The 17,138-nt window shown below is 40.7% G+C and overlaps 1 protein-coding gene across 7 annotated transcripts in view; it reads right to left on the bottom strand.

Annotated features, from left to right (window-relative positions):
- Positions 1-2,306: 2,306 nt before the first annotated feature.
- CEP192 (centrosomal protein 192) overlaps positions 2,307-17,138 on the bottom strand; it is an 86,030-nt gene continuing 71,198 nt past the window's right edge. For 6 of the 7 annotated variants that reach the window (XM_084887303.1, XM_084887307.1, XM_084887304.1 and 3 more), the window contains 8 exons: positions 16,640-16,847; positions 13,388-13,467; positions 12,732-12,827; positions 9,144-9,263; positions 8,585-8,706; positions 5,663-5,792; positions 4,691-4,749; positions 2,307-2,769 (listed from right to left, as the gene is read on the bottom strand). In XM_084887303.1, coding sequence (XP_084743429.1) covers positions 2,628-2,769; positions 4,691-4,749; positions 5,663-5,792; positions 8,585-8,706; positions 9,144-9,263; positions 12,732-12,827; positions 13,388-13,467; positions 16,640-16,847 — 957 coding nt within the window. In that variant the 3' untranslated portion in view covers positions 2,307-2,627. The remainder of the gene's footprint in view (positions 2,770-4,690; positions 4,750-5,662; positions 5,793-8,584; positions 8,707-9,143; positions 9,264-12,731; positions 12,828-13,387; positions 13,468-16,639; positions 16,848-17,138) is intronic. The other variant, XM_084887306.1, reaches the window with a different exon arrangement.

The following is a 17,138-nucleotide window of genomic DNA, read 5'->3' as shown; positions in this document are numbered from 1 at the left end:
GGGCTAATTAAATCAGTGATGATGCACATTAATCATCACCGAGTTCTACAGAACTTTAGGCCTTGCCTGGTTGAGTGCGTTACCGAATGTGTTAACCCAGGCAGGACATGCTAATCTGCCATCTCAGGGGTTGCTTTACAACCAGAGAAAATAAAACTTCTAAGAGCAGACATTTATCAGTTACATTTTCTCTAATTATTAGCTTTAATAACAGATTCTGTTATCTGCAGTGGGGCATCGAATTCAGAAAAACCAAGGTTAGGATCCAAGAATGTACCCAGGCATTCCCAGGACAGCCTCTCCTGATGCTCAGCCCACCCATGACCATCAACCCCCCATCAGTCCCCAGGGGCCCTCCTGGGTACCTGCAGGCCTCCCCACCACAGAGGGGTCCATATCTGTAAAGCTACTGGGAATAGAGGATGACAGTGTATATAGGGCACTGAGAAGATTACTTATTACATAGAAAGCACTCAATAAACATTTGTTACCAGGGTAAAAGACACAAAACCTAGGGTTTTAGCTGAATAATTAGATGGATAGGATGACATCTACTGAGGTAAGGAAAGTTAGAGAACATGTTTGAGGCAGCAAGGGAACCCCAAGTTTGAGATGCCTATTAGATAACCAAGTGGAAATGTCCACAGCTGGGAACAGATGGAAAGGAAGAGAAAGCGGCTTCTCAAGGAGAAGCTAATGAAAGGAAAGCTTGTTCTGTAACCTGCCTATGAGATGCTCTTACCCGTTAGATTGTAGCCAATGGTCTAGCTGCATTAGTAGTGATGACTGATCGTAATGAACCTTTGGTTCACATCCAACTACTCTTAACACTCAGCATCCTGTTTCCGAACCAGGAAGGCACGGAAAGAAATGCGTATCCATAGAAGTACATGATCTATGTAAGGAGTCACATTTCAAGTGTCTTTGCTTGTTTAACCCTCTTTTTTACAACCTCCTGAGTATCACCTAAAAGGCAAAATGGTTACGTAGAAATGGAAACATTACATTTTTATTTTTTTTAATACTTTTATTGGTTTCAGAGAATAAGGGAGAAATAGAAACATCAATGATGAGAATCATTAATCAGCTGCCTCCTGCATGCCCACCACTGGGGATTGAGCCCACAAAAGGGTATGTGACCAGACCAGGAATTGAACTGTGACCTCCTGATTCATAGGTTGATGCATAACCACTGAACCACACCAGCTAGGTAAAAGATTACATTTTTAAAAAGCAATGCCAGTTTTAAAATTGTTGAGGGTGACTTATCAAATAAATGCACATTCAAACATGAAGGGATCTCACAATTGATGTACAACACCTAGAATTGGAGGGCAGTATCAGTGAAACCAGTACTTGTGAAAGTTGTTTTCATAATTTGTTTTTAAGCAAGAGAAAAAATGAAAAGTAGAAATGTTTTACTATCTCAGGTTCACAACCATTGGTTCTAAACTGCTGCTGGGTTCAGCTCGAGGCAGCTTTTCATCCATTCTGCACTCTTGCTGCGCCATCAGTGACATCCCACTGTGATCACCCCGCCTACCCCACACATGCTCACCAGCTGGGATTCTTTGCTCCCAGGGGAGGCTGTTCACTGAGGCTCAGAAAGCTTTATCAGGAGCCTTACTGGTAATGGTGGAGAGACAGGTAACACGTCACCTTCTCTGCCTCACTCCTTGCCGCAGCTCACACTGTCACATTGGAAGCGCTTTTCTGCCCGCTCAGTGTCTCACTGCCCTGATCTCATGGTGGGTGTCTGCAGAGGGCACTTGTCCTATCTGGCTTTCCGTAAAATAAATGCTATCTTTTTTTTTTAAATATATTTTATTGATTTTTTACAGAGAGAAAGAGAGAGGAATAGAGAGTTAGAAACATCGATGAAAGAGAATCGTTGATCAGCTGCCTCCTGCACACCCCCTACTGGGGATGTGCCCGCAACCAAGGTACATGCCCTTGACCAGAATTGAACCTGGGACCTTTCAGTCCGCAGTCTGACGCTCTATCCACTGAGCCAAACCGGTTTCAGCAATAAATGCCATCTGAAAATACACCAACCTCTCCAATGTATTTGCATAAAATATGAAGACTTTTTCCACTGGAGGAAAACAATTTCATTAAAAGTAAGCTTCTCTATTTACTCTGGGAAATGAGCTAAGAGGCAGGAGGAAAAGAGAGGGAATTTGTTAGGGGAAAGGAAACTATGCAATGGAAGAGAAAAATCACAGAACCAACACAGGATCTTGGAAGTAATTAGAATAAAGCGATATTCTGATTTCTGCATGACATCATATAAAAAAAAAGACAAGTTCAGTGAAAATTAACTTTATTTCTAGATATAGCACATTAAAATATATACCATCTTTATTCAGAATATCATAATCAATTCAAAAATAGAATTCCCTTCTCCTGTCAAAAATTAACTACAATACTGTAGGCTAGGTACATGATATTTTAGTCACGTCTTCAGTATTAGCTTGTCAAAACAACAACAAAAAATCTGTTTATACATAAAATATCTTTATACATCGAATTTATCATACAAAATATATACAAAAGCATAATTGTAGTGTAGAAAAATGAAGTTACCAAAATATAACTTAGGCCATTTACTTTACACAAAATGTATTCTAGTTCATTTTTTCAAGAGCTTCACCCATTAGTCGAATAGCTACACTCTTGCCTTCATCAGTCTGAACAACAAGCAAAGCTTCAAACGTGCCCACGGCCTTTGGTTTGAATTGCACGGGCATGTTGATGTAATGCTGGGCTCTGCAAAGAGAAAGGAAAATGTCAGCAGCTGATGCTGCGGCAACAAACAAATCACATGCATAATGCCTGGCAGAGAGAACTAGTCCAGGTACATTCAACCTGAATTTATTTCTCATTTCTTTGATGTTATTATTTAATGCAAAACTGGCACAGAGAAATCTAAAATCTGATTCAAAAAGTACTGCATATGTATTCCTGCCTAACTAATAAAAATAGGAAAGAGGGAATCAGAGGTCTGACCATTGTGTATAAACATTTAGAAATATTTTTAAAATATAATTTATTGATTTTTTTACAGAGAGGAAGGAAGAGGGATAGAGAGTTAGAAACATCAATGAGAGAGAAACATCGATCAGCTGCCTCCTGTACATCCCCTTCTGGGTATGTGCTCACAACCAAGGTACATGCCCTTGACTGAAACTGAACACAGGCTGATGCTCTATCCACTGAGCCAAACTGGTTTTGGATAGAAACATTTTAAAGTAATATGTTCAAAGAGTACATGTTCAAAGCAAATAAAATTTAAGTTATGATACTCTTTTAAATGCTATTGTATGTAAATTGCTCCAATTTTACTGAAATTAAAAATATTTCCCCATATTTCTAAGTTCTTTTAGATGCTATTAACATGACTACGCAGCTAGGGCTGCACAGAAAAGCAGTGTTTTAATGTATGACAGCTTAAAATTTTCTAGCACTGGAATGGTAAGTCAAGTGCAACCCCTTTGCAGTTCCTAGCTCTATGTGTAAGCTCCGAGAACAGCACTGCTGTCTCAGGGACTCAGTCCTAGAACCTTTGCTGAGTGGTTCGAGTTCTCTTAGAACACAACGTGTATTTAAATAGTCTCCTAATGCTAAAATAAAATACCGTATAATAATTAAGTGGCTTAATTAAAGATGAAGATAAAATTATTCTTCAGTATTAAGTCCAACAAAACTTAAATAACAGGGACAAACAAGTTTGAGATTTCAACTTAAATGTACAACATGTAGAAAAAGAACATTAGCAACGACAATTAGGAAATGAGGCCCTGATTAAAGAATAATATAGGGAATTTGAAGAATGACAACTGAAAAATACCATAATGAAAGTTTTCCCAATTAATCTGGAATACTAATTTTTGTCCAAAGTAGTGAAAATTTAAATTGCGGATTCTCAGCATAGTAAAAATAATATTTGAAGCAGGAATCATTCTAAAGTTACTCACAAGGTAATTAAGGTTGCATGTATGTGGGTAACAGGAATCATACGTAAAGTCCCAAACACAAGGGGGAGTCTGGGTAGCCACACTGTGAAGCACACTAGGCGTCAGCCAGGATGTGCTTTCCCTGCAGCTCCTCCCCCTTCCTTTTTTTTTTTTTTTTTTACATTTTTTTATTAAATTATTATCCGTGTACATATTTTAACACTGCCCCCCCCATACATCCCCTCTCTCCCCAGAGTTTTGTGTCCATTGGTTGTACTTATATGCATGTATACAAGTCCTTAGGTTGATCTATTATCTCCCCTAGATCTCCCCAGCCTCCCCGCTGTAATTTGACAGTCTGCTTGTTGCTTTACTGTCTCTATATCTATCTTTTGGTTCATCAGTTTATAATGTTCTTTATTATCCATAAATGAGTGAGGTCATGTGATGTTTCTCTTTCATTGACTGGCTTATTTCACTCAGCATGATGTTCTCCAATTCCATCCAGGTTGCTGCAAATGATGAGAATTCCTTCTTTTTTATGGCAGCATAGTATTCCTCCCCTTTCTTATTTAAGAAGACCCGTGTGCTCACTGCTCGCTGTGCTGGGGATGAAGATGAGGGGCTGCCAGAGAGGGTGGCCTCACAAGTCCTTGCTCCCAAGAGAAATCCTGATGTCCTGACAACAAATTCCTGCACTAGGACAGGAACGTTTTGAATTAAGATAAACTCACCTCAAAGAATATTTTGAATGCTTGACGTAGAAAGGCTCTCTTGGACTTAAAAACTTCAGCTGCAATTTAATATAAAACACTTTTATAAAGTTATGCAAGTTAGATATTTGAACATAAATTTACATTTGCAAATTTAAGTATAGCTACAAAATTAGGTAAGACAGCCGAAACCGTTTGGCTCAGTGGATAGAGAGTCTGCCTGCGGACTGAAAGGTCCCAGGTTCGAATCCAGTCAAGGGCATGTACCTTGGTTGGGGGCACATCCCCAGTAGGGGGTGTGCAAGAGGCAGCTGATTGATGTCTCTCTCATCGTTGTTTCTAACTCTATCCTTCTCCCTTCCTCTCTGTAAAAAAATCAATAAAATATATTTTTTTTAAAAATTAGGTAAGACAATAAATGCTCATAAAAACGCAGAAATGGAGCCCCGGCCACTGTGTTAAATGGTTAGAGCACTGCCCACACACTGAAGGGTCACGGATTCGATTCCCGGTCAAGGGCATGCACCTGGTTGCAGGTTTGATCCCTGGCTCGGGAACAGTTGTGTGTGGGAAGCAACTAATCCATGTGTGTCTCTCACAACGATGTTTCTCTCTCTTTTTCTCCTTTCTACTCTCTCTGAAAATCAATGGAAAAATATCCTTGGGTGGGGATTAACAAAAACGCATAAAGGGGAATTTTAAAATGTATTTACTCTAGTGTTATCCAGAAATATGTTGGTCTGATGGTACAGAACAAAGAGAAAGTTTTTTTTAAAAAGGATGAAAGCAAGTGCTAATTTTTTTATTTTCAGAAAGGGTCATGAATTTTCTATGAGTTTCTTTACAAATATGGTATTAAGGCATTTTAAAAAATAACTCATTATTACAATTTAGTTATAATCTAAAACATAAGCTTCCAATTATCAAGAAAATGTTTATCCAATAATCGGATAACTTCTTTTTCTAAAACCCACAATAGTATTTCCAACTTACCACATGTGTAATAAAAGAATTATTTCGCAAGTTGACTTTTAAAGTCCTTGATTCCCCAACTCTAGTTGGTAGAAACTGATACACATTTTCTGGGGCATAAACTCCACGGCAGGTTGAGTCAAGGTGTCTGCTTTAGAAATAGGTTTAAAAATCACCAATTTAAAATCAAGTTAAACAATTTAGACATATTAAATTATGGAGTAGTACTTTAATTTGTGGTTTCTCCTACAGCTCTCTTAAAAAGTAGTTTTGTAATGGCCATGTAACTACGTTGTGTAAAGATAAAATGCTGGCAGCAGGCACTCTTACAGAGCTGTTGGGATTACCGTAGTTGCTATACAACACAGGATGGCAGCACATCTCTAACCCTCTTTCTCACTTAGCTCTCCACTTAGCTCAAACCCAGCTTATGAAGGTGGCACTCGTCTATTTCACTGACTTCTCACAGTGTAGTCCACTGATAATCTTTATTTTTACAAGAACACAGACTACTCTAAGAGTATGACAAGCTCTGGCCTCTCAGCAACATTTGATGGTAGTGACTTCCTCTTGCCTTGACTTCCAGATTCCACACTGCTGACTTTCATTTCTCTGGCCCCTCGTCAGTCTGTGCAAGCTCATCTTTACTGCCTCACCTCTAATGCCACTGTCCCACAGGCTTGGCCATGAACATCCCGATCTGCTCACATGGACTCTTACTAGACAATCCCATCTCAGGCCATTCACTGACCTCACAGCTATGACTCCCAGATTTGGTTCTCAGCTCAGATGGAATCTCTGGGCAGCATATCCAATCACCTCATAATTATCTTCTTACTAGAGGACTGCCCGATAGGATCAAGCGGCTGGGAGGGCCGGGGGAAGGGGCCATGGGCAGTTGACCAGCCAGCCCCAACCCCTGGTCAAACTCCTGGTTAAAAACTCCTGGTCCAAGGGACAATTTGCATATTAGCCTTTTATTATATAGGATGGCTCCATAAATACGGAGTAAATCTGATCCTCCAGATATTTTCTGCTAGGGGAACAGTATCTGGGAGCTGACCTTGACTTCCTTTTTTCTCACGCCTTTGTCAAATTTCCTTCCTATATGCTTAAAAAGTGTCCTTATCGCCAAAACCAGTTTGGCTCAGTGGATAGAGCGTCAGCCTGCGGACTGAAAGGTCCCAGGTTTGATTCCGGTCAAGGGCATGTACCTTAGTTGTGGGCACATCCCCAGTAGGGGGTGTGCAAGAGGCAGCTGATGGATGTTTCTCTCTCATCAATGTTTCTAACTCTCTATCCCTCTCTCTTCCTCTCTATAAAAAAAAAAATCAATAAAAAAAAAATATTTTTTTTTAAAAGTGTCCTTATCTCATCAATTTCCTTGACACTATCTGAGCCCTGGACTGTATAAGAATACCCTCTGATTTGTTTCACTGCCTGTATTCTTTCCTCCTTCAAATCAGTCCATACTATACAGCCAAAAGGGTTTTTCTTTTAAGTACTTGAATCTCATCATGTCATTCAATGGTTTCTAGCAGCATTCCAGATAAACACCTGACACTTGAGGCTGTGTGTGGTCTGCGTGCACTCTGCCCACCTCCCTCTGGCCCTCAGCTCATAGCGCACCCCCTCCTCTGTGCTCTAGGCCTGCGGGCTGCTTTTAGTCCCTCAAGGGCCAACAATCCCGCCCCACTGGTCATTTACACAGTTCTCTTCACCTAGGACATTTCCATTTATTCTCATCATAGAGGTCCCATTTTAGGGAGGTTCTCCTCAGATATATATCCCCGTGTTTCCCATATATTTCCTTCTAGTCCTTTCCACAGGTCGTACTCAAGCCTGTTAAGTGTGATTATTTGTGATGTGACTCCCCCTCCAGACGGTGAAGTCTGTGGAGGCAAGAGCTAGGGTAGTTTTGCTCACTGTCTTATCTGCACCACCCAGAATGCAGTGAGTGAGCAGCCAGTCAATAAGCATGAGATGAGCAAATACATAAATAGCACAGAGACTGTGATAAGAACACATCCTTTAAAGGATTCTAATTTCTTACAAATTCCATTACTTACTCCTACTAGAAATAAACGACCACATTTATTTAGCAGGTATTTATCATGTTCTTACAAGCATCTTCCTGCAGAACTAACTTAGACCTAAATATCAGTTAAGGATTATTAGAAACATTTTCATTAGGTAAAACACTTAAATATTATCTTTCAAGTTGTGTAAGCTGCAGATATAAAATATACATCCTTAAAAGTTTTTAAGAATCTCCTTTTATAGATTTTTAAAAATCTTTTCTGGAAAATGGTACAACCACTTTACAAAAACTATTTGGCAGTTTATTTTAATGTTAAACACATGTTTATCATATGACCCAGCAATTCTATTCTTAGATACTTTTACCTCCACCAAAATGAAAAAATATGTCCACAAAATACACACACAATGATGTTCACAGCACCTTCATTCATAATGGCTCCAAATTAGAAGTCACCCAAATGTCAACAGGAAAATGAATAAATAAATTATGATACGTTCATACAATGGAATACTAAACAAAAAGGACCAAACTACAGATATACGCAACAACACGAACGAATCCCCCCAAATGTATGCTAAGTGAAAGAAGCCAGAAAAGAAGTGGATATATATATATATATATATATATATATATATATATATATATATATATATATATGAAATTCAACCAACTAACCTATGGCAATAGATTACAACAGGACAAACCTTGGGGTGAGGGTGGAGGTTAACTGCAAAAGGACACAAAAGAACTTTTCCACTAGACAAAAAATAGTCTCTATGGCAATTGGAGTGGTAGTAACACATGTAAACTCATAGGTAAAGTCACTGAGCATTTTCCTGAATGTAACGGTACCTCTACAGAGTACCGGGAACATTTGTAAGAATGACAAAACGACATACCCAGGTATGGGAGCAGGAGCTTCTGACACAGCTTGTCTTCGGGGCTTAACTAAATTATCTATTTTAATAAGAGTATTTGTAGAAACACATGGATTTTCAGGCTCATTTTCTGCTTTGACACTCTGTGTGAAAATAAAGCATGGGGAATGGGAGAAGAAATAATAGTCTAGGAAAATATAAGGACATTTATGTTTTTTAATTCTACTATTTCCGTCACAAATTTTTAAAAGGAGACAAGATTTTTAAAGTCCCTAAATCACAAACCTATATTTTACTTTCCACTGTTCAGATTCTTACACACACACACACACACACACACACACACACACACACGATCTTATCTAATCAAGATAGAGATTTTATAAAGTCAAACCCAGACTTCAAACATGCCAATCAATAAAGATAAATGAAAAAATTAAGAAAGGCTATACAGCAGAATTAATGAAATTAGAGTAATACCAGGAAAATATTCTGCATTTTCAGGCCAGTTTTTCCTGTCTGTTTCACTTATACTTTCAGTATACACACACAATTTAATTAAATTTAGTGTAATACTCACTTGTCCAGAAAGTTGAAATCTCAAGGTATGTTTCATGTGAGGCTCTCTAAGGGGGTGACATTCAACATCCCAAAACTGGGCATAATCCCCTTTATCTCTGGGCAAAAATGTAACAGAGACCTACAAAACAATACATCCAGGAGAGAAGTTTAGGCACTGAACCTTACACACATGTAGTTAGATTAGCAGCTCAAAGTATTGGCATGAAAAATTAAAGGGAAAAAAGGTTGCATTGGCTAGTTTTTCCCATAATTAAAATTTTTTTTTGAATAATTCTGCTTTTAGTAGGCTTTTTACTGTACCAGATCCAAAATATATTATTCTTTAAGGCTTTATGTAACATACTGGTAGCCTGGTACACAAAATTTGTGCACATTAAAAGGGAATTAGAGGAGCCGAAACCAGTTTGGCTCAGTGGTAGAGCGTTGGTCTGTGGACTGAAAGGTCCCAGGTTCGATTCCGGTCAGGGGCATGTACATTGGTTGCGGGCACATCCCCAGTAGGGGGTGTGCAAGAGGCAGATGGTCAATGTTTCTCTCTTATCGATGTTTCTAGCTCTCTATCCCTCTCTCCTCCTCTCTGTAAAAAAAAAAAAAAAAAAAAAAAAAAAAATCAATAAAAAAATATATATTTTTTAAAATAATAAAATAAATAAATAAAAGGGAATTAGAGGAAATATTTTAATACTGCTATTTGCCCTTTCTCAGTGTCAGAGATGAAAGAAAATTAGTAAAATGTACATGACAATCTTCCTTCTTTCAGAATCTGGGGCGTCTGTGGGACACAGAGTCAAGTCCCCACCCACCCATGCGCACTTTAAAATCACATGAGACCCAGACCTGGCTGTCCCCATCCCCAGTGGGCGAGATTCAGACCTGGCCAGCCCCACTCCTGTCGAGCCCTGCTGGGCGGGGTTACAACCTCGGATCCCCTAGACTGGCACCAGGCAAGGGGTGCAGCCTCAGGTCCCCCGGCCCCACCCCAGGTGGAGGGGAGCAGCCTCAGATCCTCCGTCAAGCTCCACCAGGTGGGGGGCACAGCCTCAGGTCCCCCGTCAAGCCCCGCTGGGTGGAGAGTGCAGCCTTAAGTCCCCAGGTGCATGCTGGGCGGGAGGCACAGTCTCAGGTCCCCTGGCCTGGCGCCAGGGCAGGGGGCGTGCCTTGAGATCCTGTCAAGCCCTGCAGGGCGTGAGGACATGGCCTGAGGTCCCTTGGCCCGGCCTCGAGGTGGGGAACACAGCCTGAGGTCCCCTGTCAAGCCCTGCCAGGCAGAGGCGCAGCCTTAGGTCCCCCAGCTCAGTGTGGCCTGAGATCCCCGCCCTGGCCCAGTGCCCCGCAGCCTCAGGTCCCTGCTCATTAAGGCTCATTATGGGAACTCGGCCTCCGCTGTGGGTGCTGCCATCTTGTGTTACAAAAACCCTGCCTCCGCTGTGGCTGCTGCCAGCTTTGTGATGGTGTTGACAGTCAATTTGCATATTCCTTCTTTATTAGATAGGTAAGGTTTTTTTTATTTTGTATGTGATCAATAAATACCTTTTAAAGAGAAAAAATTCTACTAGAGATGTACATCTAAATGAGGAAGGTCCAACTCCAGACACATAACTGTGTTCCACTGTAATGCTTATGAACCCTCTGCTGGCCTAGTGGTAAAGGACTAAGCCCAACACACAGTCACTAACTGGGGAGGAATGAAAGGAGACAGAAAATGCAAAGGAAAGGTAGGTGCATAACAGGAGGTAGAAAAGACAAGCGCCGCTATGCTACATGTTAGCAGCTTTTCTTATGATTAACTTCTGAATATCAGTCACAACATTTACACTGACCATACAACTCAATGTTAGAGATATGAACCGTATGCATACAATCTGTAAAAAGCTCAATAACGAAAAAGTTGTAATATTTAAAAATGGTGTTTTATAAAGCTTACCAGCATTAACAAGGAACTTTATCAAAGATTTCAGTGTGAAAAATACTGACTACTAGTCAGGGTGACAATGAATCAGTATTTGAGTCTGAACTTAACATTAAAACATTTACATGACCTAATTTCTGTCACTATAGAACATAAGAGACAATGCAGCCAGAAAGCCTGAGAGCATGAAGGCAAAGGCAGAACACTGATCAAAATGAGATCAAGATTAGTGAGTTATACTGTTAAAGATGCTTTGGGCCCTGGCTGGTTTTGCTCAGTGGATAGAGCATCAGCTTATGGACTCAAGGGTCCCAGGTTCGATTCCGGTCAAGAGCATGTACCTTGGTTGTGGGCACATACCCAGTAGGGAGTGTGCAGTAGGCAGCTGATCAATGTTTCTAACTCTCTATCCCTCTCCCTTCCTCACTGTAAAAAAAAAAAAAAAAAATTTTTTTTTTTTTAAAAGATGCTTTGGACATTTAGAAGATTAAAAAAGAAAACAACCATGTCCTAAATGATGAAAATATACAAATTATCAGGAACTACTGGGGGGCAGTACCATGAATTAGACAAATCCCACTTACACCTCCTTCCAACCCCAAAAAATAGAGAAACCTAATATTACTGTATGTCACACAGTGGAAACATAATGGGCACTTTAACATTCATTAGCTCATTTAATCCCATAACAAATTCTGATGCTTCAAAAAATTACTGTATATATCTTTTAAGAATTAGGTTGTATCTAATTTTTCCCTCTTCTATTGTAGAACACTATTATATACTGTACATCAATAATTGTGCTATTTGGTAATGCTTCCATAAGTGGTCCCAGAATGATGTGCCTGGTACCCTGGCCCCACCTTAAATTAAGAAACCAGACTAAAATTCATTACAAATGTGATCTGACAAGATGATATGTGTTGCTCTGGGCCAGGATATACAGTATGAACACAACAAAAATCATGGAGGTTACATTTCTATGTTAAGTATTGTGTGAAGGCCGGGACTGGTTTGGCTCAATGGATAGAGCGTCGGCTTGGGGGCTGAAGGGTCCCGGGTTCGATTCCGGTCAAGGGCATGTACATTGGTTGCGGGCACATCCCCAGTAGGGGGTGTGCAAGAGGCAGCTGGTCGATGTTTCTCTCTCATCGACGTTTCTAGCTCTCTATCTCTCTCCCTTTCTCTTTGTAAAAAAATCAATAAAATATATATTTTTTTTTAAATTAAAAAAAAAAAAAGTATTGTGTGAAGAATTCCTGGGAGACAATCTAATCCTATATGCTCATTTTTCTTTATTTTTAGTTTTACTGAGATGTAAATCCACATACCATACAATTCAACCATTTCAACAGGTTTTTAGTATACTGGTATCTCCAGAACTGTTTAACCATCACCACAAACCTATTGTCTAGATTAGCGCTACTTGAAGTAAGTTCTAAGTATCAGCAGCCTGCAGCCACATGAAGTGCTTATATCAGAATGTGAATCAATCACATAACTAAGCATGGTATTTTGTTCTGCTGCAGGAAGCAATCCACTGACTGGTGTGAGCCTCTTCTCCCGTGGCAGCAGTGTGAGCAGCATGGTCTTGGTGAAGCAAAAGGCTCTGGTGGAAACAAAGGAAACACTCCTGGCCAACAACACGAGCTGGCGTAAAACAACAACAAGACTCACCTTTTGGGTGCCATGGCTTTCCATTATTCCCGAAATAGGAGAACATCTGAATGCTGCATAAGTAGCTCTAAAAACATCTCCACTTTCATCGACTGCCTACAAAGTAATCATTTAAACAATCAAAGGAAAAAAGGTTAAAAAAAGGCTGCGGTGTTCTAAACAATATACATGACAACACTCGGTTCCAGCGTTGCCCACTGGCAGAGATTACTTGCAGGACACAGTAGGCTAACACTCAGTGGCAAAGAGCATTCAATTCTGCCTCCTGCACCAGCGCCCACTGGTGACAAATACACAATGGTATGCAGAACCTGGGAGAGAAAAATGTGCATGCACATGCACACACACAATGTTCCACTATATAACAAATGTTTTGTATTTTTCAAAATAAACTTATTTCAGATAAAAATCAGGCTGTTGGAGATAGCATTAAATGGAGCAAGTATATTTTCCATGTACATTCTCTAATTTGACTCTCACACCACCTCGCGAAAAAGACAGGGGCAGGTATTAGCCCAACCTCTAGAGAAAATCAAATAAATAAATTAGGAACAGAAAGCCAATAATCTCAACCTATATTCATAATTCAACTTTTAAAACACCCTACCTAAAGTTTAAACAGTAAAACAAATGTAACAGCAGCAATGATTACTGACCTTGACATAAGGTGGAGCTAAAGATGACAGGTACCACTTTACTTCTGTGTTACCATGATTCTGAAGTTCCACATAATTTTCTAAAAGAAGCACATGTACAACAACTCAATCTCCTGGAGTGGTAAGTAAACAAGCAGATTACTGTGATAATTAGTATGATTGCCTCATCATAGAGAAAAAAAAACATAATCATTAGATCCCTAGAGAAGCCCTACAAGAACTATAGTATTTACTAACAAAATCACATTTCACAGTATCTTAACTTGGATTTAATCAAGGTGCAATGCCAAGCTACCAAAAGGCTTAATTTTAAGCAAGAAAGCAATAAGGTGACTTCCATGATTAAGAAATGACTGCTGCAGTGAAGGAGAGACGATGCATGAGTAACTTCCTCAGACTTGAACTGCAGCAATGAGAGGAAAAGCAGTGAGCAGATACGGGATTTATTTTGAAGACAGATTGTAAAGGACTAGCTCATGGACTGGACAGGAGGGAGGTAAGGAAAAGGTAGCAACTTCCATCCGGCCAGGGCTCAGTGATTGAGTGTCGACCTATAAATCAGGAGGTCAGGGTTCAATTCCCAGTCATGGCACAAGCCCAAGGTTGTGGGCTCAATTCCCAGTGTGGGGCATGCAGGAGGCAGCCGATCAATGCTTCTCTCTCATCATTGATATTTCTATCCTTTCTCCTTCTCCCTTTCTCCCTAAAATCAATAAAAATATATTTAAGAAAAGAAAGCAACTTCCAGGAATCTGGCTCAGCAAAATGAGTAGACAGTGGTGCCATTTACTGAGAGACATGGGTGAGGTTGAAGCAGAAGCAGGTTTCACGGGTGGAACAAGAGCTGATTTTGTGAGAGCCCCACATGTGGAAGCTGATCAGGTGCCTGATGTGTACATCTGGGGCTCAGGGAAAGCAGAGAAAAAAGGGAGCACAGGCAGGTCCAGGAAAGTTATCAGCAGTGGATAAAGTGTGTGTGAGGCAGGAACAAACCAAAAGAGCTTCCAATGAGGAAGTATTCCAAGGAGGAAAGAGGGTTGACAGTATCGAGAGGTCAAATGAACAAAGTCACGTGGCAGAGACCCTGGATTTGGCCTGGATAGGAGTGTGTTCAGGACGCGGTGGTAGCGCAGCTAAACCACCTGAGGAAGTGAAGGCAGGAACATAATCACTCCTCCACGAAAGGGTGCTGAGGAAGCAGGCAGCTGCGGCAAGACTGCAGAGGGCACTTCTTAAATAGGTCAAAGTAGAACGCGTTGTGTGCTAATGGCAACGGATCAGTAAAGAGGGGAAAACTGATGACACAGGAGAGAGAAAGGGCTGGAGGAAGTCCCTGAGGAGGCGAGAATAGATGGACCTAGATTCCTAACAAAAGGGCTCCTCTGTGATGGAAACAGAGGCCTTTCAATGATCTGTGAGGCCAAGTCAAGAGTCAGAAAGAGTGAGAGCAGGAATAGGGAGGATAGCTGGAGGAGGAGCGTTAAGGAAGGAGCTGTCGGTCAGGACTCTATGGTGCTGCTCCCCCTTTCTCCGGGTCCGTGGGTCCCTCCTCCAGGTGTCCAGGTGTCCAGCCTGCCTGGTGTTTACAGCTGGCCTGTCTCCTCTCCTCCTCCCCCTCCCCCCATCTCCAGTAAAAGGTCCTGGTCACGTGGGGCTGCACTTCTGGCAGTAGCCAGCAGAGGGCAAAAAAAAAAAAAGAAAGAAAGAAAGGAGCTGTTGCCCGGCTGGTGTGGCTCGGTGGTTGAGTGTCAACCTATGAACCAGGAGATCAGGGTTCAATTCCCAGTGGGGCACATTCCTGGGTTGCAGGCTCGATCCCCACTGGGGGACGTGCGAGAGGCAGCCAATCAATGATTCTCTCATCACTGATGTTTCTGTCTTCTCTCTCTCTCTCTCCCTTCATCTCTGAAATCAATAAAAATATTTTTTTAAAAGGAGCTGTTAAATACTGTTAGAGATGATGACGGACACATACTAAGGAGGGCTGGGAAAGAACCTAGTGTTGCTGATCTGAGAGCTGAGGTCCTGAATCAGTCAGCATGTCGTTTTCTCCAGCAATGTTCTGCTGCTAAGGTATGAACATGGATTACGTAAACTACTGGTTTTAACATGGGTTAGGATTTTGCCAGGTAGGAATGTAGGGGGAGAGGGGCATAAGGAAGTTAAGAATGTGAAGCAGTAATTACAATGCTAGACCACAGAATTCAAGGAGCGTTATCAGAGAAGCGGGATGTGAGTAGGGTGATGGAGAGTGGAAAGGTAGTAGGATCAATAGCCGGAAGGTCTGAATGAGGTCAAATAACTGCTGTAATTTCTGGAGTAAATGAGCTGGAAAGACAGGAGGATGATGTTCAGGAAATGACAGGCTTGAAACGGAGAGAGAGAAAATATGGCATAGCTATTGGTGATGACAAAATCTAAGAGGGGACTGAAAGTAGGAAACTGAGCTTAAGTGGAAGACAAAATCAATGAAAGGGACCAGGAGCAAGAGGGACAAGTAACAGATGGTCCCAAATTCTTTCTATAGGTCCCACATATCATCCTAGTCCTTTAGACTGTAGAGAAAGAAAAAGAGAAAGAGAGGCGCACACACACACACACACACACACACACACACACACTGACTCTCAAAGTGACACCAGTAAGTGACAGAGCAAGGCTCTTCCCACTTTCCTCTCTTCTTCAGCTAACTTATTTGCAATTCTAGTAAAAAAAATCTAGTGAGAGTTGGAAAAGGATGCTTCTGACCATAAAAAATCAAATAAAGTCAGCATGTACAATAGTTTCCTCTAGCAATGTAAGACTCCTGGAATACACAGATTTATCAAATGCCTTATAGTTACAATTTTTTTAAAGTATATTTTATTGATTTTTTACAGAGAGAAAGGGAGAGGGGGTAGAGAGCTAAAACATAGATGAGAGAGAAACATCGATCAGCCGCCTCCTGCACATTCCCCTACTGGAAATGTGCCCACAACCAAGGTACATACCCTTGACCGGAATCGAACCTGGGATCCTTGAGTCCGCAGGCCGACGCTCTCTCCAGTGAGCCAAACCGGTTAGGGCTTATAATTACAATTTTTAAGCTCCCCCAAGTCTATCTCATCATTGAAATGATTGCCAATAGCTACTTATTTTGTCCTGAAGAGGGTAAAATTTTGTACCTATCACTAACATATGGTTAACTAAGAGTATTACACGCACTCAGTATGCCAGTAGACATTTGAATTAAATAATCTTGTGATACGATACCTGAAGTTTCACCGGGTTCTGTTGTAGGAAAAATAACAGTCTTATTTCTTATCTCAACTTTTGTGGACGGTGGTTTTGTCATTGGTTTTACAAGATGTCTAGTTAAAGGCTCAGTAACTGGAAAAGGGATTCCCAATGGGTTGGAGGCCAAACGAGTGAGAAGTTCTGCTTGAGTCAAGTTTTCTCGAATTTGAACTTTCACAATTTTCTGAAAATAAAGGGATAAGACACAAATATAGCTGCAACTTTTAAAGAAAACTCTCTTATTTTTAAATCATGGTAGAGAATAGTGCCATACAAAGTACTTGATGGATTTATAAATTAAAATTTATTCAGATCAAAAGAAATATCTAGCTTTATTTCCTGTCTCCAAACTCCTCATTTTTCAAAGCAAATTTTATAAATTAATAACGGCTTTTAGGCCCTACTCTCCTTTCCTGCCCCCACCCAGGAAAATCATTCAGATCACTAATGGAAAATGTCTGCACTAAACGCTCTA

This window comes from Pipistrellus hanaki, assembly GCF_964339955.1.
Source record: "Pipistrellus hanaki genome assembly, chromosome: 6".
NCBI classification, from domain to species: Eukaryota; Metazoa; Chordata; class Mammalia; order Chiroptera; family Vespertilionidae; genus Pipistrellus; species Pipistrellus hanaki.
This window is presented reverse-complemented; position numbering and strand designations above follow the sequence as displayed.